This window comes from Pinus tabuliformis, chromosome Q (genome assembly GCF_031772625.1).
Source record: "Pinus tabuliformis cultivar Carrire ecotype Pingquan chromosome Q, CPIR1, whole genome shotgun sequence".
NCBI lineage: Eukaryota > Viridiplantae > Streptophyta > Pinopsida > Pinales > Pinaceae > Pinus > Pinus tabuliformis.
In genome coordinates this window covers 465,000,620-465,022,677 of record NC_142296.1, presented here as the reverse complement: position 1 = coordinate 465,022,677, position 22,058 = coordinate 465,000,620, and the positions used below count along the sequence as shown (strand labels likewise).

General features: G+C 42.8%; 1 protein-coding gene across 2 annotated transcripts in view; it reads left to right on the top strand.

Annotated features, from left to right (window-relative positions):
• The window catches only part of LOC149220199 (serine/threonine-protein kinase STY46-like), a 432,848-nt gene that overhangs the window by 242,649 nt on the left and 168,141 nt on the right, over positions 1–22,058 (top strand). For both annotated transcript variants that reach the window (XM_089384695.1, XM_089384696.1), the window contains exon 10: positions 10,926–10,999. In XM_089384695.1, the coding sequence (XP_089240821.1) occupies positions 10,926–10,999 (74 nt within the window). The remainder of the gene's footprint in view (positions 1–10,925; positions 11,000–22,058) is intronic.

Below are 22,058 nucleotides of genomic sequence, written 5' to 3'. Positions count from 1 at the left end.
TTACATTCAGAAATTTTCACACGCACAGCCCACCCCAGGGGACACATCCCCGTGGAACACTGCATTTTTACCAAATCAAACATTCACCTATAAGATCTGCTTGTGATTTCTAGATTTGCAAGTATTGGTTGCTTGCAGCCTATACAAGCCCATGGGTGAAAACTGAGGGTCTATCATGCTCAGATCTAAGGGTCATGCCTAGACCTCTACTTAACTAAAATGAACATCAGGGACTATAATTTCTTTAAGACATTTTGTCAATCACCTGGCAAGGATATGGCTTATTAATGCTGAAAATAAAGAAGAAAGTACCAACACCACTCCTTTCAAACAGGGTACTGTATATGCCAGGTTATAATAGTTACCTACAGAATTCTTCTACCCCAATCCTGATCAGGTGAGTGCATTTGTAGAGAGGCAGAGAAGCCACAGAGAGGTTGACGCAAAGCAACGCAGTAGCCTCTAGAGGCAAAGTTGAGTTGCTGGGGAGAAGCAAAATTTCAGTGCCAGAAGCTACGAAAAGGTTCCAAAGGCCAGGAGAGACGTTTTCCAAACAGTGGCTGGTCAGACAGCTTGAGGAGAAGCTGTTCCAAGCTGAGAGCGGCAACAACTGCGCTAGTGTGACACAGTGACTGTGCAGAGGCAGTTTGGATGACTCAATTTGAGCTGAGGTCAGTGCTGGAATTTGCCTGTGGAGTGAGTAATTTCTCCTCACTAGATTTTGTTGCCAGTATTTCTCTATAGGATTCCCAATTTCGGAATCTAGTTGCACTCAGATTATTTCACTGCTGCATAATAATAGAACCCTCAGCTACTGCACTGGTTTTCCGAAGTTGGGTTTTTCCAGTGACATTGGTCCAAAAATAATTGTGTCATTTTATGTGTGTGTGCTAGCATTTCTTCCAGTGTTTATTATTCCACAGTTTTATTTGTATAGGTTGCGGTGTGAGTTATTCAGTATTTCTTGTAGGAAACAATAAATAAATTGTTAAATTTAATTAACAATTAGGAGGATAATTTCCAGTTGTTGCAATAGGAATCGGGTTCCAATTTTTCACATATCTTTCTCAGGATTGAATAGGCAAGTTGAAGCACCTCTATTCATCCCCATTGAACAAAGCAAAGCCTCCTGGTTGTGTTTGACACCCATATGTTGGCGAGCTTCTGAGGCTTTACCTTGTCTCCTCCAATGTATGGATCATACAAACACCTCAAGTATCGCTGCACAAATGTATAACAACATCCAAATCATAATCCTTAATTTCACAAGTTACATTTGATGGTCCTTATTTTCAGATTCCAACCTAGACTTCTTCTAGATGGCAAAGAGCAACATAATTTTTGCTCCATGGTTCTTTTTGTCAATGTCACGGCTTGGACTTCTACTAGACAAACAAAAATGACTGTCTAATCTTGCAAATAACTGGTTGCATTCAACATAAAGATGAGTTCAATCATAAGTTATAACACAAATATGCATATATGCAGACATAGTATTAAGCCAAATATCATCCCATGAGATCTATGTCAATCAACGTTTTGCAACCTTCCATGTTCATCCACATTAAAAATGAAATTCTAACTCCAGTGGCTTAGCAAGTCCCATGACCTTGAAACTAGGTCAAGATGAAGCACCTCCATTGAGGAGTCCTGCATAACTGGCAAAATTGCTACAATTTCCACTTGCTCAACATCATTGTTTATTATTATATCATCATCATAACATCATGCTATAAGCAACCAGATTAACATCACTTTATGAACTCTTATGGGATATCCCAACTGTGAATATAACATCTCATCATCAACTAACAATCATACAAAGCACATACATATGCACTTATACACATCTCTATATACATAAGCAATCTCCATAAATTCATCAATTTCTAAGTTATCAATATTATGGGTCATCAAAGTGAACAAGGATAACCGTCCCTGTCATCTACAAAGCCAAGTTAGGCAAAGTGGGGTATTACATCTATGACTATAAAGGTTCTAGTACCTTAATGTTTTGTTCATAGATTTTCATTTTTTTGAGTGCAGGTCTACTCAAAAGTATCCAGAATGGGTACTCATTGGATAACTTCTATGGGAGATTATTTTTTATCTTCTTTTCAAGGGACCACCCTACCCTCTTAATTCTTGTAACAAACAATGATATGGCTATGATATTGTAATAAAGTAGTTATCTGTAAATGAAATGCTTTTGAATCTCAATAAATAAAAAATCATTTCTATAATGCGTTTGACTTAAATTAGAAGATTTTGAGGTCAAACTGTATGATGTTAAATGAGGAACACCCTTCATGTTGGAAATTGAGGTTTAAGTATCTTGTATATTCTATACATTCTACGACAGCGTTAAAGATGCATATAATGTGCTTTGAGTGTATAATACCAGCTTTAGGCTTGAAATAACACTAGTTGTGGACTAGAGAGTAGCGCAAATATGCCCCTCAATAATTTGAGAAGCAATATATATATATATGATTGTGAAAATTCCACAAGAGGAACCCCTACTACAACAAACTGATGTTACTTCTCCTACTTGTTAATTCATGCAAATTATTTACTGTGTTCTATGGTAAATATCGAAGTAAATACATCTCCAACCTTCACTTAATTTACATATACGCGGAAACAAAATACTGAGCAAGAAAAAAAATACAACACATAGGACAGTTATTTTTGGACAAAACTTCCTTGGAAAAACATAATGCGGGAAAACGGGTGCAACAACTATGAGGGTTTTATTATTATGTAGGAGAAATTATGAGTACAATTCAAGGATGCTCAACTAGCAATCCGATACAGAGAGAATACTGAACAAAAGACTGGTGAAATGATCTCACCCTGTCACTGGAGAATCAGTGATTGATCCTGCTGGCTCTGCGTCACCCTCTACACAGAACTGCGTCACTCTGGGCAGTTTCTGCATCACCCTTCCTAGGTATTACGCTGCCTCTCCTCTGGATTCTCTGCTAGCTGAGAAATCGACCTCCTGCCTCCCAGACTCACACCCTGGCTTCTGGCAATTGAATTTCGACTTCCCTCAACAAGAACTCGACTTCCCCTCAAGGACTGCGCTGCCTCTATGTCAGCACTGTGTGGGCCAGCGTTAGCCTTCCTTTGGACGTCTTTATGTTCTCCCTCTGCCTCTTACTCTGTGGAAATTGCTTCTTTTGGATTCTCACTGCCCCTCTGCTGCAAGATCTCCTCAATCGATTTTCCTCCTGAGAACTTCTCACTTCAGAAAATCGATTTTCTCAATCTCTCTGTGTGTTTTCCAAATGACCCTCAAGCCCCTTCTTATATCTTCCTGTTGGACAACCAACGACCTAGATTACATCTTAATCAAAGGCTTAGATCGTTTTGGCTTGATCCGTGGCTTTTTCTAGAAGTTTCACCCTTGATTAGATTAATACCCATTAATATTTTAATTTTCCTAAGTTTAGACTTAGGAACCCCATTAAAAATATTAATTATTTTAATAAAATCAATTCTGGGTGGAATTTCCCAAAATGCTTTCTGGGTTCTTTGGAATACCTGTGCCCAAGCCTCCCTGCAAAATTTGAGGCTTAGAGCACATCTGATGCTACCCCAAATCAACAATCCCTCTTAGCGAGGAATGTGCTCTAGCAATACACTGCCTTTCTGCATACTGCTCTGATTCTAAGAATCTAAACCATCCTCTGCACTGTTGATGTTAGACATACTGTCCACCAACAACTGTGCTACTGCTGCTACTGTACTGCTGCCTTTGACACTGCCACTGCTAATGCTACATCTGTATCGCAACTCCCACTACTGCATTCGTGCTAGTCCTGCCACCCAGCACTACAGCTCCCTCTCAAATGCTACATCTGCTATGCTGCTAGCATTGCCACTGCTAACACTGCATCCGTACTGCAACTCAGTTGCTGAGAGAAACAACTAAAACGCCGAAAACTGGACAAGTATCTAGTGGATACACCTCGGTGCTGACATCCTGACTGCTTCTAGTCCCATGCCGCCTCTAAAGCCACTGCATTGCTGAAGCTTTGCATTGTGCCTCCTTGCACTGCTGCCTCTCTGCTCTGCGCTGCTCACTCTCTGGCTCTTCTAGCCACTGCATTTGTCGAATCAACACTCCATGGCACCAACTGAAACTCCACCATCCCGCTACTCCTGATCATGGGCTCCCGTAGCAAGGTGACAATCCAAGAGGTGGGCTCCTCAAGGATCCTGCCCATCTGCAGTCCTCCTGACTAGAACTCTATATCAACCCACCTCCCTCCTGGAGGTATTTCAGCTGTCATGGCGAACTCCTCGTCGATCTTTGCGGCTAGTGCTACAACCTTCGGATCATGGTTCTCATCCTTGTCCTTTTTCTTCAAAGGACACTAGGATGCATAGTGGCCCATCTCGCCACATCTGAAGCACTTCACCTTGGAGACGTCCTTCTTTCGTTTCTGTTGCCCCTGCTGTCCCTTTGATGCAAGGGCTGCGTTATCTTGTTCATCCACTTTGGGCTTTGACCCACTGCTGCTGCTGCTTTCGTCAAGTTTGACCTGGAGCAAGTCCCTCCTCGGCTCTTCTTATTTCAGAGCTGTCTGCATCTCGTCCCAATTTGGCAATGCTGTTCTACCTAGGATACTCTGGACAAAGATTTGCCAATCATCTGAGACGAAATTTAGAGCCAATCTCACTAACTCCGAGTCCTGAGGTGCATGTCCCGCAGTTGACAGCTCATCACGGGTCTCCTTCAATTTCGTGAGGAACGGATCCACTCGTTCTCCCTTCTGCATCTAAGCAAATCTCAACTTCTGCTCTAAGTACATCTTCCGCTGCTCGAAAGATCCCTGATACAATGTGGCCAAGGCATCCCACATCTCCTTAGTGGTCCCTTTGCTTGCAATGTGGCACACCACGTGATCCTTGACTCCATCCAAGATCATTCTCTTTGCCTTAGCCATCTAAGCTCTGTACTTCTTCAACGGATTTGCATCTGCTGGGACATCTACCATATTATCAACATACATCTTGAGGCCATGCTCATCTAGAAGGAAAGTCATTCTAGCCTTCCAGATGGCATAGTTAGAAGCCTCATCCAACTTGTGTTGATCCCTCAAGCCATTGGTTGCCATATCCTCTGAAAACTGTCGAACAACTCCCTCTTTCTCCCTACTGCGTAGCTCCTAGGCTGCCTTACACACTCCCTGATGGAGTTGGTAAGCTACTGCTCCTCTGCTGCTCAACAATTGAGAAATGCTGATTTCCTCGGCAAGAAATCACTGAGGAAGTATTCCCTCACTATGCTCTTCTTCTTTCTTCTGACGACTTTAAGCCCGACAAAGCTTCCCACTGAAAAATCTTCGTTCCACCAGCTTCTCCTCGCGCTGAGGCTTCAACGCTACTCCCTCTGTGACGACAAAATTGAAACTGGAAGCTTTTCTTTCCGTCAACTCACTCGGGAGAGACTGCCTCGAAAATCTGCCCTCCCAGCTTGGAACTACGTCAACCTTTTGGGGGTTTCGAACTGCTGCCTTCTGTAGCTTTTTTGAACTCCCTTCTCCTACTCAACACTGATCTATCGACTCTTCTCTTCTTGCTTCACCTACAACTTCGATACCATGTGAAAATTCCACAAGAGGAACCCGTACTGTAGCAAACTGATGTTACTTCTCCTAATTGTTAATTCATGCAAGTTGATCTATTGGCTCTTCTCTTCTTGCTTCACCTATAGCTTCGATACCATGTGAAAATTCCAGAAGAGGAATCCCTACTGTAGCAAACTGATGTTACTTCTCCTAATTGTTAATTCATGCAAGTTATTTACTGTGTTCTACGGTAAATATCGAAGTAAATACATCTGCAGCCTTAACGCAATTTACATATATGCGGAAACAAAATATTGAGCAAGAAATAAAAATACAACACATAGGACACAATTATTTTTGGACAAAACGTTCTCGGAAAAACCCAATGCGGGAAAACTGGTGCAACAGCTTGAGGGTTTTATTATTATGCAGGAGAAATTCTGAGTACAATTCTAGGATGCTCAACTAGCAATCCGATACAGAGAGAATATTGAACAAAAGACTGGTGAAATGATCTCACCCTGTCACTGGAGAATCAGTGATTGATCCTGCTGGCTCTGCGTCACCCTCTGCATGGCCTCTGCGCAGAATTGCGTCACTCTGGGCAGTTTCTGCGTCACCCCTCCTGGTTATTATGTTGCCTCTCCTCTGGATCCTCTGTGGGCTAAGAAATCGACCTTTTGCCTCCCAGACTCGCACCCTGGCTTCTGGCAACTGAATTTCAACTTCCCTCAGCAGGAACTTGACTTCCCCTCAAGCACTGTGTTGCCTCTGCGTCAGCACTGCGTGGGCCAACGTCAGCCTTCCTCTGGATGTCTTTCTGTTCTCTCTCAGCATCGTACTCTTCGGAAATTCCTTCTTTTGGATTCTCACTGCCCCTTTGCTGCAAGATCTCCTCAATTGATTTTCTTCCCGAGAACTTCTCACTTCATAAAATCGATTTTCTCATTCTCTCTTTGTGTTTTCCAAATGACCCTCAAGGCCCTTCTTATATCTTCCTGGTGGACAACCAACGACCTAGATTACATCTTAATCAAAGACTCAAATCGTTTTGGCTTGATCCGTGGTTTTTTCTAGAAGTTTCATCCCTGATTAGATTAATACCCATTAATATTTTAATTTTCCTAAGTTTAGACTTAGGAACCCCATTAAAAATATTAATTATTTTAATAAAATCACTTTTGTGTGGAATTTCCCAAAATGCTTTCTGGGTTCTTTGGAATACTTCTGCCCAAGCCTCCCTGCAAAATTTGAAGCTTAGAGCACATCCGATGCCACTCCAAATCAACAATGATATGATGATTTATAATGAATGGACCCCTACTATAAATATGGTTTACGAGGTGCCTTTTTGCCTCTTTATGAAGAATTTTGTTTTACTTATTTATTTATTATATCTAGATATTTAATATTATATTAAGTTATCCCTATCTTATTTTTTAATATATAACATTGCCTTTTCCAAATTACTTTGTCATCAAAGCAATAGTACTAAGGGTATTGTAGGTAGATTTTTTAATTTTGTTTTACTTATTTATTTATTATTTTAGATATTTAATATTATATTAAGTTATCCCTATCTTAGTTTTTAATACATAACATTGCCTTTTCCAAATTACTTTGTCCTCAAAGCAAGGGTACTAAGGGTATTGTAGGTAGATTTTTTATTTTTGTTTTTTTATATTCTGTGTTGGCATCATCATGGCTCTATCTATCTCCCACCCCAGGAGCTGAATAAAGAGGAGCCCCATACCGAATGTGGAATATACTGTCTTTCCCTATGTTTTCTTCTATTGTAATCAACTGAAAATCAACTACCGGGAGGTTTGCATTCTTGGCTAAGAGCAGATATTCAGACAGGACGTTTCTGTGGTATATTCCCTTGCTGTGACAAAAGGCTAGGGTGCTGATCAACACCATCATCAGATTGTAGGGCAAGGGAAGATAATAGCCATACACATATGTCCATTTCAGCTGACGCCTACATTCTGTGATTTGTAACCATGTATGTACCACATGTTTGAACCTTGTCAAGCTAGTTCGACTCATTCCTGTCAGCACACACTCATTCAATGGTTTAACCTCTACCTCTTTGATCTAGGTGGCTTCAGAGACACACATAGGACAAAGAGGACTCAGGAAAGCTCAAAAATCAAAATGTTTGGATTATGCTCGAACCAGGACTAGATCATAGATCTCATCGCCCTGATCGCGACAGTGCAAAAGGTTCGTCAATCTGAATCCGGATGAGGAAGTTAGAAGCAGTCAAAGTTGGGTTGACTTTTTGTTCACTGGACAGGCTTAAGGAGGCCACAATTTGGATAGAACCCGACCATCGGATTCCGGCCAACTCCGGCCAGATTCTGGGCGAAATTGTGGCCTAGTTAAAAAGACTCCTATGGCTTAAAAACAGAGTTTCTAAAAATGCATGGTTTGTTTTAAATAACAAAAAAATATAAAAAAGGGGTGGCAGGCCACCAACCCTGCCACCCCAACCGAATTCATAACAATATAGTTGTTACGGAGGGGCGGGCCATGAGCCTTGACCCCTCCCCAGCCCACAAAACGGTTACAACCAAACAAACGGGGGTGGGCGGCCATGACCCTGCCACCCCACAACCGTCCCACTCATCAAACAAATAAATACATATTGGGTGGGCCGGCCCTTGGGGCATAGACCCAGCCCCAACACACATGCATAAAGCAGTGGAGGTACGGTGGGTGGGCCGCCCAAGGCGGGCCCGACCCAACCAACAACTAATTTTTATATAAAAAAGGGGATTTTGTTATGTAAAAGGGAGGAGGCAGGGTTTGACCACCCGACCTCCTCCATACTAATCGGACCCCTAAACCAATTCAGTAAACCGCCACTTGGGAAAATCCGCCAGCCAAGTTTTACTTAAACGCAGTTTGTCAGTTCGCCAAAGGAGAAAGACAGTGCACACAATTCGAGGCAGAATTTTGTTGGAGGGGCAAAATTTCACTTTGTCAAAATTTGACAAATTTTATATGGTTTCAGCACTTCTCGACGCCACGAACACAATGGCGCCGTCTGTTTCTCCATCAGAGTTCTGCATTTTTCGGCCATTTTTCAGTATGTACGTGGAACCATGACTGCTGTAGAAACAAGGAGCGGAACCATGATCCTTGAAATTTTCCCGAGGTAATTTTTCTCCATGTCGGAAAATAGTCAAGTTTATAGTCGTTTTTCATGGTTTTCCACAGGGATCGCAATGGCGAGGTCAGATTCACCTTTGGAGTTTCAGATTTCCAGTCTACCTATGTAGCAGAATCTTTGAGGAATCTAGGGGGAATCTAAAAGATTCCTTGAGCCCTAGATTCACAACTTCTTAGAATTCCGAAATTTGACAGTCGATTTTGCACTATTCGACGCCACAAATCTGATGGTGCATTCAGATTTCTCATTTTCTCGTTCTATTCTTCAACCACTTTTTTAAGTGGAATGCAAGTGTCAACATTCATGTGCGAGCAACGATTTCCATGCGATTGATGCCATGAGATCGATGGTCCGAGCAGCTTTAGCAGTTTGACATCCGCTTCTTCAGATGGCCCTTGGTTGTGAGGTATATGCAGTGTGTTCATGTACTTCTTTTTCTATGCATTGTGCTGCACAGATCCCTGTTGATGCTTGATGTGGGATCTTGTTTCTTACTCGTTTTCATGATTCCTGCTTGATGTGATGCGGAATCATATGCGTGATGTACTTGTTATCATGATTCGTCATGTTGTGTTTTGAGATCCCTTTGTTGTATGTTGATGGGATACTCATGTTGTTGTCATGCATGTTTGCATTGAGATCCCTTTTATGCCATGTTGGCGGGATGCTCATCATGCATGAGTTTATGTCATAGTGATAGGAGTCCTTTTGACTGAGAGTTCCTATAGCGGAACATCTCTTGGAGCCACTCCTGCGTGAGGGCATTATCCTTGTAGGATAGCGACATCACCTCTATGTACATCATCACCATTGACAACACTTAATGTAGTGGCCTACACCATCTTGACACTGGGGCCCGGAGACGTAGTCCCTCCTGGATGAACTCCGTTATCAATGGCTTATGTTTTTATGTTGCTGATGATTGTCATGTTCCTCTTCTTTACAACATGCACATGTATTTCATTTATGTTTCTTTTAAAAATGCAATTTAGCACATCATGAAAATAAAAGGTCTTGGAAGGGTCCTTCATCACACCCGGACCTGGATCACTCTTGCACATGCTGTAGAACAGATAATGCCTTTTCCTGAAGCTTTTCATTTTCCTTTCATCTTTCAAGATAAAATATGAATCTATCTGATGGTGTTTTAGCAGACATTTTCATAACATCGTGGGAGGCCAATTGGGATTGATTCCTATTATCTCTTCCTGAGCCCATAGCCTGAGGTGCATACTGGTTGAAACAAATAGTAGAAGTAAACCTTTGTTATTCCAATCGTAAGGGCATACACAATAGAATTCAAACCCCAACAGGAGCCTACATTTCATATGCATACTCCCTAGATTCTTCTCAATTGGTCATTTACGCTTTGGACAGGGCTTGGAATTACTAAGTATCCAGAAGAAGTTGAGTGAATCACCATAACTAATTCTAGCAATCCCTTTTCTGACTGTGTCACAGTCTGTTGGAAGATGAGACTCCTGTAAACAGTTAAAACAAAATTTATAGGAGCAATTGCAGAAAAATTCCTATCATAGGTTGGAAACAAAGTCAACCTCCACACAGTAGTCATGGTTGAGAGCAGGATACGATTTAACCCTTCTGTCTCACAAGATATGTTCTATTTTGGGCATTAAAAAATTATCTTATCTTACTCGAATATTTACTTATCCCTATTTTACTTTTTAATACATAACAGAGACTTTAGTGTAAATCTATTTCTTGTGCTATGACAGAACATTGCAATGAAAAATGGAACGTGGACCAATTGTATTATTCTTACTGCTTTACTCCTTGTGGAGCTAGAACCATAGAGTAACAGTTTATTTTCCATTTTGTGATAATGTGGTTGTGGGCTATCACATTCTATTTGTTGATACGTATTGATTAGAGAACTTTCCGGGGATGACTTCAAAATTTGTTGAATCACAGGAAGCTCATTTGTTATGAAGATAACAAATTCTGTGGGTGTTACTTTTATCTCAAAGATGGAAACATGTAAATGAAAGATTGGTTGGAACCTAATATTTAGAGTTTATATATCACTACTATTGAAGTGATAAATCAACATCTCTAATGGATTTTTCAGTTGCTCTTGACTTATAGTTCACTATAAAGCATTGGAATTTCTATGAAAGCATTTTATTTCTGTTGGTGTCTTGCAGGAAGGTTAAACACAACAATGTTGTTCGATTCATTGGTGCTTGTACGAGACCACCTAATCTTTGTATAGTAACAGGTGCTAACTTGCATTTTAGTCATGTTATTATATAGAATCTTTGCAACATTTAGGAAAAATATGGATACTATATGGGAATAAATCTTGTAATTTCATAGTGGGTTTGATGTGGAGGACACCAAATTAGATAATGCTACATGAATTTATTTTCAAGTGTCATGTACTTTCAACGTGCCATTTACATAATTATGATAAGCTTCTGCATAAATCATTTGAAAATAGATAGAGTTGTTCCTGTTTAGTTTTATAGGGACATGATGTGTGAATATAAAAGGTAGCATAACTTACATCTAATGGCATGTTTATAAACTCAATAGCTACTCAAAGTCCCATGTTTTTATGTTTCTATCTCAAGACAATTTTTCAGATATTTAAATTTTATTATAAATTTGAGTTTATTGTATGCATCAGTGAATTTGTCAGTTGTGGGGTTATATAAATGGAACCCCTTAGCAAGAAATGACTTCATGATGTTTGATGGTGTTTTTGTTTGGTTTTCCTACAACTCCGATGAGCTGATAGAAACACAATTGCTTGGTTTGTCAACCTGGTGTTTGTGGGAACTTGTGAGGCACATAGTGCAGTGTACACAGAAATAGGACACTTATTGCATTTTTTAACAGAAATAGGACACTTATTGCATGTTTTAAACTATCTTACACAACACAATTGAAAGATAGCTACAAAGTTACAAACTCTATTATAAATTAAGTGAAAACTCAGTCAGTGGCATCCCATATGTAACAGTCCATGGAAATCTATTCATAACCCTAACATGTCACTCTGTATACCAAGCATCAGTCAAGAACAATTTGCTTCTTTATATACCAATTCTATAGCACACCAATCCTGTAACCATTCATTCTATAGCTAATTTTGTAGCATATTAATTTAACAAAGAAACCATACCAGAACTTTAAAAGTTTAAAGTAAATGTACAAAATAGTAAAGAAATAGAATTGCAAGAATTAACCAACCAGAACTAGCTACTTGATGGATGAAAGAAATATGGCATAGTGCCTTACCTTGAGTGGGCCCTACTTAAGGCTTGGCCTGTACCTAAACTCACAGAGTCACTAGAACAACACTACAACGGAATTCCACATATAAAAACTAGGAATAATTGATTATGATTATGGAACCAAGTTTACTGCTTAAGTTTCAGTCTGATCTCTTATGAACGCAACCACTGTCATAAACTATATATATATCTATCGAGGAGAGGACCTGCCTGCTTCATAAAAGGAGCGGTAGGCTCCTAAAAACACGACATATGTTTTATCACACAGAATTGAAAAGAAAACTCAACATGCCTATGATTGACTTGGGCCTTAATCGACCATGCGGAAATGTCTATTTCGGTGATCTGTGGTTATGTTCGTTTTTGGTAGCAGCAGATAGGTGTTCTAGTTCCTATGGTGTCTATGAGGCTAAGGAACATAGGAGGATAATTATCTCCAAGACCCAGAAATTATTTCTAAGGAAAATGCCTCAATTAGATTAATTAACCAATTATTAATTATTTTCTTATGTCTAACTTAGGAAAATTGGTTAATTAAATCGGATTAATTGAGGAAAATCAATTTTGCTCTAGAGACTTCCAGAAAAGTCACTTGATGGGGTCAAGATGATCTTAGCCATCGATTGTGATTAGATCGTGGCCGTTGGTTGCTCAATGAGAGATTATAAGAGAAAATCAATGGGGCTTTGGAGATCACTATGGAAGTGCAATTTGCAGTGATACTAGGGGTGCAAAGGGAGACACCAACAACGAGGTTTTAGTAGAGAGTTTGGGAGAATATTTCCGGATAAGAATTTCTCAGTGATTTCCAGTTTCTAGTGATAGGAAGGAGATCGATTTCATCAGCAGAAAAGGAGGCCAAAATTCGCAGTGTGAATTGCCAATTTACCAATGCGAGTGACAAAGGAAGTCGTTTCAGTAGCCAGTTGTTAGAGATATTGCCGAGAGGTAGTGGGTTAGGCGAATTATTGGGGGTCGATTTGTTAGCAGATGAATTTTTCTAGAGGTAGTGTGATTGTTTGGAAGAGTTAGTGCAAGTTGCATAACCAATGCGAGGTGTCGTGAAGAGTTCGAGATGCACAGGGAAGCTTATTTCATCTGCAGAGGGAGACTCTTGTGTCTCTAGATCGATTTGGTGAAGAATTTGCCGGAGCTTTGTCAATGAGAGGCAAGCAGTTGTATTTCTCAAATTGCTGAAGATTAATAATAATAAAACCCTCATCTGCATAACTGGTTTTCCCCACATTGGGGTTTTTCCAAGGACCATTGTCCAAAAATCTTGGTGTCAATAATTTTGTGTGTGCGCATTATTTCTCAGTAACTGTATCCATTTGTGAAGATTGCATTAGTGAATTAATCGTTATTGATGTAGTAATTTTTGAAGACAAATAATCTCTAGTAGATAGAAGATTAAATTTCCAGTTACTGCAATTAAGGAAATTTCACATGGTATCATAGCTAATCTAGGTGCAAAGGGTTTGCAGGAGTAAATCAACGTAGGGCATAGGAAGATATATACTAAGGATTTTTAACCCAATTCGATTTCTTTAGTTATTCTCTAGTTTATTTGAGTCTTGCAAATTTCTGGAGATGGCCACAGTAGGATTGAGAGATCAGGACAAATTGGATGGTGTCTCCAACTTGGCGTGTGGAAGGATAGAATGTCATTCTTATTGGATGGGTATGGACTGAAGGAGTATGCAGAGAATGTTGTTGTCGTACCTGTAGATCCACTAGTAGCCTACAAGAAAGAAAATGCCAAAGCAAATGTGGGATGTGATAGTAAAATTGTACTAGAATCCTTCAAAGAATAGGAAGATGATTCTCAAAGAGAAGCTGAGGACCATCTAACAACATAAAGGTGAAGACATGACTTCTTACATCACCAGAGTTTGACTTGCTAGAGATGAGTTGGTTGCAGTAGGGGACAAGACAAGTGATGACGAGTTATTGCGCATAACACTGAATGGGTTTTCCAAGGAATGAAGGATGTTTGTCCAAGTGATTTCTAGGTGAGACACACTTCCATGATGGGATCACCTATGGAGTGACTTCACTCAGGGGGAGCTTAGGCTCAACTTGGTCAATGGCAACAATAGCTGTGGCAAGGCACTGAAGGTGGCAAAGGAGCAGGAAAATGTCGCCCTAGCAGGAAAGGGGAAGGTGAAGAAAGGGTCCAACAAGGGATCCAAATCAAAGGGAGAGAAGAAGAAGAAGGACCCATCAAAGGTCAAGTGTTTTGGTTGCTTTCAACATGGACATTATGTCATCCATTGTTGTATGTAATATTCCTAGGGAATTTTTACAATAAATAACAAAGCAAACATAAACATAAAAGCACGAAAATCAAACACGAGTCAAACCATGAAATTTCACCAAAATCTATGTTGCTGAGCCATTTTATTATAATAAGAAGAGGGTACAATGAGGTGCTAGGAGGTATGCATCTGGGTTTGCTCAAGGCAAACTAGCTAAGCCCAAATGAACAATAAGAAATCCCTCTCAAATCTGTTGTTGCTGTCTCCTATCTCTCTGCTGAAACTACCCAGAAGCTAGTGCCTGCTCGGGTGCTCAGAAAATTTCAGGAAATTAACCCTGGGCTCTCCACTAATAACCCACAAAAACCCATGAAGGAATTGGCCAAATGTTGACCTTGGAATTTTGGCCCAATTTTCCCCTAGCTCCTCTAGTTGTTGGCTGAGTTGGGACCCCTATTTGACCCCTCAAATCTACCCGAAAAATTCTGCCAAATTAATCTTGGCCTCTCCTTAATAAACCCAGAAAAACCCATAAAGCGTTTGTCCTAGTTTTGACGCTCCAAAATTGACCCCCAAATGCTTGGCCCTCCTCCATAAGTAGAAGATATAACCTGTAGCAAATGCTGCATTTGCTGCTTCCCCAAAATGTTGGAAAAGCCCCCACAAAATTTCCTCAGACTCCACCTCAAGTTTCAGCCCCTAACTCCCTTCACTCCACAACCTCCAAGCATGCCTCCTCCAAGAGCTGCGCAGTCCCTGTATTGTTGCTGCCAATTCTCTCCACAAACTTGCACTCCCTGCTACTAGTACGAACTAGTATAGGTAGGACTCCCTCCTTGGGCTGGCACTTGAAGTCCACCGAAGCAAGGGTTGAGATCTCCGCTCGGAGACACTCGTGTGCTAAACAACATTGTAGACTTAGCTTCAACTCAAGCATGCTATGTCAAAGACATAGTTTCTGAATAGATGAATGAATGACCAAAATGAGTGCCTCTTGCTCTATTTATCTAAGAGCCTCCAAGATACCGATGTGGGCCTAGCTCTACTTTCCCCACCAACGTCACTCCAATGAGAGCGTCTTCCACATGTGGGTTGTAATTCTCCATGGGGTGGCTCCCACGCTCCACTAGAGCCGCAATATTTCCCTTCCTTCCTAATGTTTGGGCCCCCACTTAATCCCAAATTTCATGTGGGACCTTTGAACCTGCATCTCCTAAGTGCAAACATGAAATAAGACAAAATTGGGCAAGATTGATATTTCCCTTAGCAATATTACTAAGTGGGAATATCACAGTCCTCCCCGCCAAAACGTTGTTTGTCCTCAAGCAACTGCCGAACAACGCTCTCTCTAGTTGTTGCTCCCCATTGTCACTACAAAAATGTGCCAGGGTCCCAGATGCACCATTGATTCATCCTTGACCTCTGCATTGTCCTGACATGAAAGAATCCCTCAATACCAGGATCCCAAGCCATCTTGTCCCACCTGAAGCTCCCCTCGCTCCACTCACTATCCTGCCTGGTATAAGTACCAGAAGTCCCCTGTATACCATCAATGAGTAGGGGATCATGATAATGTGGCACTATGCCCAACTCCTCGTGAAGCTGTCCTACCACGTAGGCCATCCCATGCACTCCAGGAGTATACTCTCGAAGATACCACCCAATCCCTGCAGAGATAGCGTCTCGCTCACGTGAGCTTCTCCTGATATCATCTTGCTGGCCCACCTGCCATGCTAATGAAGTCCCCCATGCCATCAGCGAGTCACCAAAGTCCAATGGAAGATTTGAATGGTCTCCCCTGTAGAAATCAACTCATCCTCGAGGGTAGTTGTATTGCCAAGTCCTATGATGCCCGGATCCCATGTTAGTCTAAGAAGGGTGCCACTATGTTGTCGCTGTGCAACTCTGATCATGATAGTCTGCCCCTCATGCTCAAGTTGTATCCACCTCTCCTGGGACCTAATGGCAAAACTTCTATGGAGTCCCAACACATCTAGACTAGGTACTTCTATGATGTCACCTCCTACACATCCAACACTCACCCTGATCCGTAGCGATAACAAGGAATACCAACCTTGCCATGTGATCAAGGCCTCAACGCTCCCCCACCTGTCAAACCAAGGGTGAGCTGGGTCATCCACTGTCCTGATCCCACTCACCACGGAGCAGAGTGTCCAATCGACCAACCAGATCCTTGAATCCCATAGCGAGAACGACTGTGGCATAGTCCTAATAGCTGATGGAACCAACCTGTACCGCGTCTTAGGTCCCTGCATGCAATCAATATATGAACTTCATATATCATGAACCAATCAGGTTTGTGTGACACATCCCAGCGTCGGCCATACCGCATAGTGGGATATGTTGTCCTGCCTTCTAAAAGTGCTCCCCAATGCTGCTCGGAGTCTAAACATCTGCCTGTAAGCAGGGTCCACCAACCGTTGTAGATGTTCCAGAGACACCTTAGAATGTCTTGCCAAAAGGGGATCATGTATCACCCTAAGTGTGGGCTCAAGGGTGGTGCAAGTGCTAATTCTGCAGGAGATCGGACTACCCCCAAGCCTGCATCCACCAACTCGCGTCTTGACCATATTGCACAACTGGAAAGCCTCTCTCAAAATGCACTTTGCCCCGTCCAACTATCTTAGATGAACCTCATGGGTCCTGTTGCTCTTCATGAGAGCATCAAGAGATGATATCCAAGTCCCCTATCCCAGTGTGCAATGCTGGAGAGTGATAAATGGAAGCTTACGGTTGGCCCTGTGATAAACTTGGTCTCCAAATCTGAGTGTGCCAAACCGAATGGTGTGCCTGAAGCCCTCGTCAAGATATTTCTCTGGAGGCAACACTTTGACAACTTGTTGTGCATCATCTTGCTCGGCTGCACATGAGTATGTACCCCTACACTCCGCTGCATAGCACTGAACTCCATGGCACAACTCCATGCACCCTTGGATACCAACGCTCAATGCCATGCCCCCATGTACCATAGGGAATCCCATATGTGTCCATGCAACCACCACGCTGCTAGTACACCTGCCATGAAGTGATCTACACCTCCTCATCTGCCTTGGTAAACCTGAGCAGCCTAACTCCACACTTGCTAGAGGGGATATCTTTGCTGTGCCGATCCTCGGTGACTCTTGTTCCCAATACCCCAATGGGAGAACATCATCTCCATACAATGCCCGGTCCGGTGGCCTACCCATGCCACCTCCTCCTACCAGCTCCTGCCAGAGAATGCTAATCATCTTGCGACCCCATGCGCAACCAACATGCCAATACAATCCATGGAGCCTACTCACAAACCGCCTATCTGCTAATGCCGATTGGAATTCCCCTAGGGAATGTATGTGCTCCGTCACTGGGTCGACTACCTCATCAATGCCATAGCCATCCCACATGTTTGATATCGGATAGGGAGCTCCACCTGGATCCCAATGCCAACCTGGGCCTCTAGTGCCCTCGGTGTCTAAGAGCTCCCACTGAGCTTTACTCCAGACTATGACCATCTCCATGAGTCCAGTCCACTCCATCGGGTACCAACTCAGAATCTCTCGCCATCTAACCCCAATAGAGGGATTGAATGCACGGACTATTGCACATAAAACAACCTCGACATGCAGATGTTGCACCTTGTGCAACTCCTATCGTCTCATCCTGCTATTCGGGTTAACACATGAGATCTGACTAGGTAGCTCCGTTTCCTTCTCTCCAATGGGCAAAGGTGACCTAACAGTGTTGCTAACCTGGTCATCCCCTTTGGCATGTCTAGACAACTCTGCCTCCCTCAACCCAATGCATAAGGGTGGGCTAATAACGCTGTAGATCCCATCAGTGTGCCTCTGAAGTGAACTGTGCTTAAATCCCAATGTGTGGTCTCTATGCTGCCCCTCATCAATGACTAGCCCAAAGGATGGTTGCACATCCTCTTCCATCATGGACTCAACACGAGCCTTTGACTGCTCCTCCATAGACAACCCAACATGCAAGACATGCTCACTAGTCAGTTGTAGGTGTTTTTGATTTGGGGTAGCATCAAATGTGCTCTAGCCATGAAAATTGGTGGAGAGGCTAAAGCACATGAGATCTCTAAGACCTAGAAATGGTTTGGGCAGATTCTTCCCGGTTTCGGAGATATTAAAATAATTAATATTTTTAATGGAGTTCTCGAGTCTAAACTCAGGAAAAATAAAATATTAATGGGTATTAATATAAAACTTGGTTAGAAGGTTCCAAAAGACATGGATCAAACCAAATCTAATCTTAGCTGTTGATTAGAGATGTAATCTCGGCCGTTGAAGGACCAACAGGAAAAGTATAAGAGGAGGCTTGAGGGTCAGTTGGAGAACACACTAGAGTGATCAGTCATTCGATTTACTATAGCGGGGTTTGCTAAGAAAAGTCGAATCAGTGATCAGTTTACAGTGAGGGGCAGTGAGTACTGGACAGAGAGGCAAAGATAGTGCCGAGAGACTAGCGCAGAGGCAGAGAGGCAAACGCAGAAGCCAGAGGGAGCCATGCAAAGCTAGCAGGGACTGCGCAGAGGCCAGAAGGGGTTGCATCATCCACACAAAGGGCAATAGGAGTGACGCAGAGGGTCATAACAGCTGTGCAGTACCTCAGAGGGCTGACACAGAGGGTTCTAGGCTGATGCTGAGGCCAGGTGGGCTGACGCTAAGCTTCAGAGGTTGCTGGAGAGGGTTTCGTGGGGCAGATTTTCTGAATATCTGCTTCCGAAAAGAGAGTTAATATTGCCAGATTATTTTCTCTGTTGGGTGAGCCAAGTTTGGCACCCAGTTGTACTCAAGGATACACTGCATAATAAATAACGCTCAGAATCGCTGCACTGGTTTTCCCAAGTTGGGTTTTTTCGGGGACGAGTTGTCCAAAAATAACGGTGACACTTGTGTGTTTGCTATTTCTTTCAATTGTTCATCTGTAGATGGTTGAGACTGTATTGTGTTTATTTTGATATTTATATGTTTAAATAACTTGTTCGTAATTAACAAGTACGAGAAATAAACCAGAAGAATACAGATAAAATTTCTAACAGTTAGACTTAGAAATTTCAACATTGTATCAAAGCATGGTTACAGATCATAGGAGAGCTGAAGGCACCAGCTAAAGTAGAGCATTTGTAGCAGAGACAGCTGTCTCGAGTGACAGAAGCTGTTCCTTATAGAAAGCGAGAGAAGAAGGGTTGACGCAGAGGGATTGCGTCATCAGTCCGGGCTAGAGAGACGCCAACGCAGAGGCTGAGGAGGGCAGAAAAAGGCTCACGTAGAGCCACATAGCGACTAGGAGGGTTAATGCAGTTGGCTAGGGGAGCATTTTGGCCAGTGCCAAAATTGCGTAGAGCCTAAAGGCTCAGTCCTTTAGTTGCTAGGGCATAGGAAGCTGTGGGCAGATTGCGAGGAGTGAAGTTGGTGGGGTGCTGTTGCTACGGAGTCAGAATAGTACCTAACGGGCAAAACCAAGGTAGAGGGAGTCGCTACCGAGGCGGATTTCTAGCCAAGGAATCCGGATCAGTGTTGCAGGTGCATAGGAGATCGGAGAGGTGCGACTCGATGGTTGGTAGGTGGATTTCTAGGAGGGAAATCGAGACTCAGAGGGAGTCTAGCAGAGAACTTCTAGACAGGAAGTAGCGACTCAGAGGGAGTCGAAGAGAGAACTTCCAGAGGGAAGTAGACACTCGAAGGAGTCAAAAGGAAGAATAGAGAGATGGCCATGAATTAACTGAGGGATCAGGACAGGTTGGATGGGGCATCCAACTTTGTGGTCTGGAAGGTCAGGATCATGTCCATTCTAGATAGACATCGCATCAAGGCCATCGCCTTGAGAACAATGGCTATCCTAGTTGATCCGACTGATAATGAGAAGTACTTGGAGGCAATGGCCAAGGCGAAATGCATCCTCCTTGATGGGGTCAAGGATCATGTGGTTCAACATATTGCCGATAAGGAAACGACAAAGGAAATGTGGGATCCCTTGAAGATGTTGTACCAACATACTTCCATGCAGAGGAAGATGTTACTTGAGAATCAACTGTGGTCATACCAGATGCAGAAAGGGGAGTAGATAGATCACTTCATCCTTAGATTGAAAGAGATTCGGGACCAACTGACTTCCATAGGAGCCATGCCAGATCAGGAGTTGATGGTAGGGACCGCTCTAAATGTAGTCTTTGAGGAGTGGGATACATTTGTCCAGAGCATTCTGGGCAGGGCGAATCTTCCAGATTGGAAAGAATTGTGGGCGACTCTTACCAAGAAGAGATCAGACGGCTGTCCAAGATAGGCAGTAGTAGCAAAGGTGTCCGGATCAAGAAGGAAGAGGAAGAGGATGCAACTTTGGCATCTGCAGGGAAGCAGGAGAAGAGGAAGGGAAAGGACCTCTCCAAGATAAAGTGCTTCAACTGTGGGGAACTGGGTCATTATGCGAACCAGTGTCCGAGGAAGAAGAACAAGGGAGAGGCGTCTGACTCCAAGGCAGCGCCAACGAAGGCGGAAAAGGAGGTAGAGGAGGATGACGATTGTGCCATGAGTGCTCATGTACCTCTAGAGAAGAGGTGGGGAGACATCGAGCTGTAGTTAGGAAGACTACAGGCGATGAGGGGCAGGATCCTTGAAGTACCCAACCTCTTGGATTATACCTTGCTACGGGAGCCCCGAAGAGAGAGTAGTAGGACTGGCGGATGTTGGTAGAGACGGATGCGGATAAAGCAGCAGAGAGTGCTACAGTGTAGTAGTCCCAGGTAGCGCAGAGCTAGCACGCTGTAGCAGTGCGAGAGGCACAAAGGAGGTTGCAACAGTGCAGTATGGCACAAAGAGGTTTGCAACGGTGCGAGAGGCAGGCAGTTGTTGCAACAACGTAGAGGCAGTAGAGGGAGCACGCGATAGCGACAGAGAGAGCTTCAGTAGCGAGAGTGTTTCTAGCTTGACAGGGATGTCAGTAGTTGGGTAGATCAGTTACTTACTTCTCAGTAACTGAGTTGCAGTGCAGTAGCAGTTGGAAGTAGCACGATGCAGCATGATGAGAGGAAGTTGCAGTGCAGATGCAGTGCTGGGAGAAAGGACCAGCAACAACACGGATGCAAAGGGAGCTGCCGTACGGATGCAATAGTGGCAGTTGCAGGGCCATGGGCAGCAGTATAGGATGCAACAGTGTAGAGGATGTTGGGCGGGGAGGCCTAGCATCAGCACAGGTACCGGTGCCGTATAATCAGAGTAATGCTCAGTGTGGAGTATTACTAGAGCATAGTCCTTGCTAAGAGGGAGTGTTGATTTGGGGTAGCATTGGATGTTCTCTAGCCATGAAAACTGGTGGAGAGGCTAAAGCACATGAGATCACTAAGACCCAGTAATGGTTTGGGCAGATTTTTCCCGGTTTGGGAGATATTAAAATAACTAATATTTTTAATGGAGTTCCTATGTGTAAACTTAGGAAAAATAAAATATTAATGGGTATTAATATAAACTGGGTTAGAAGGTTCCAAAAGACACGGATCAAGCCAAATCTAATCTTAGCCGTTGATTAGAGATGTAATCTCGACCGTTGAAGGACCAACAGGAAAAGTATAAGAGGAGGCTTGAGGGTCAGTTGGAGAACACACTAGAGTTATCAATCATTTGATTTACTAGAGTTGGGTTTGCTAAGAAAAGTCGAATCAATGATCGGTTTGTAGCAAGGGGCAATGAGTTCTGGACAAAGAGGCAGAGATAGTGCTGAGAGACCAACACAGAGGCAGAGAGGCAGATGTAGAAGCCAGAGGGAGCCA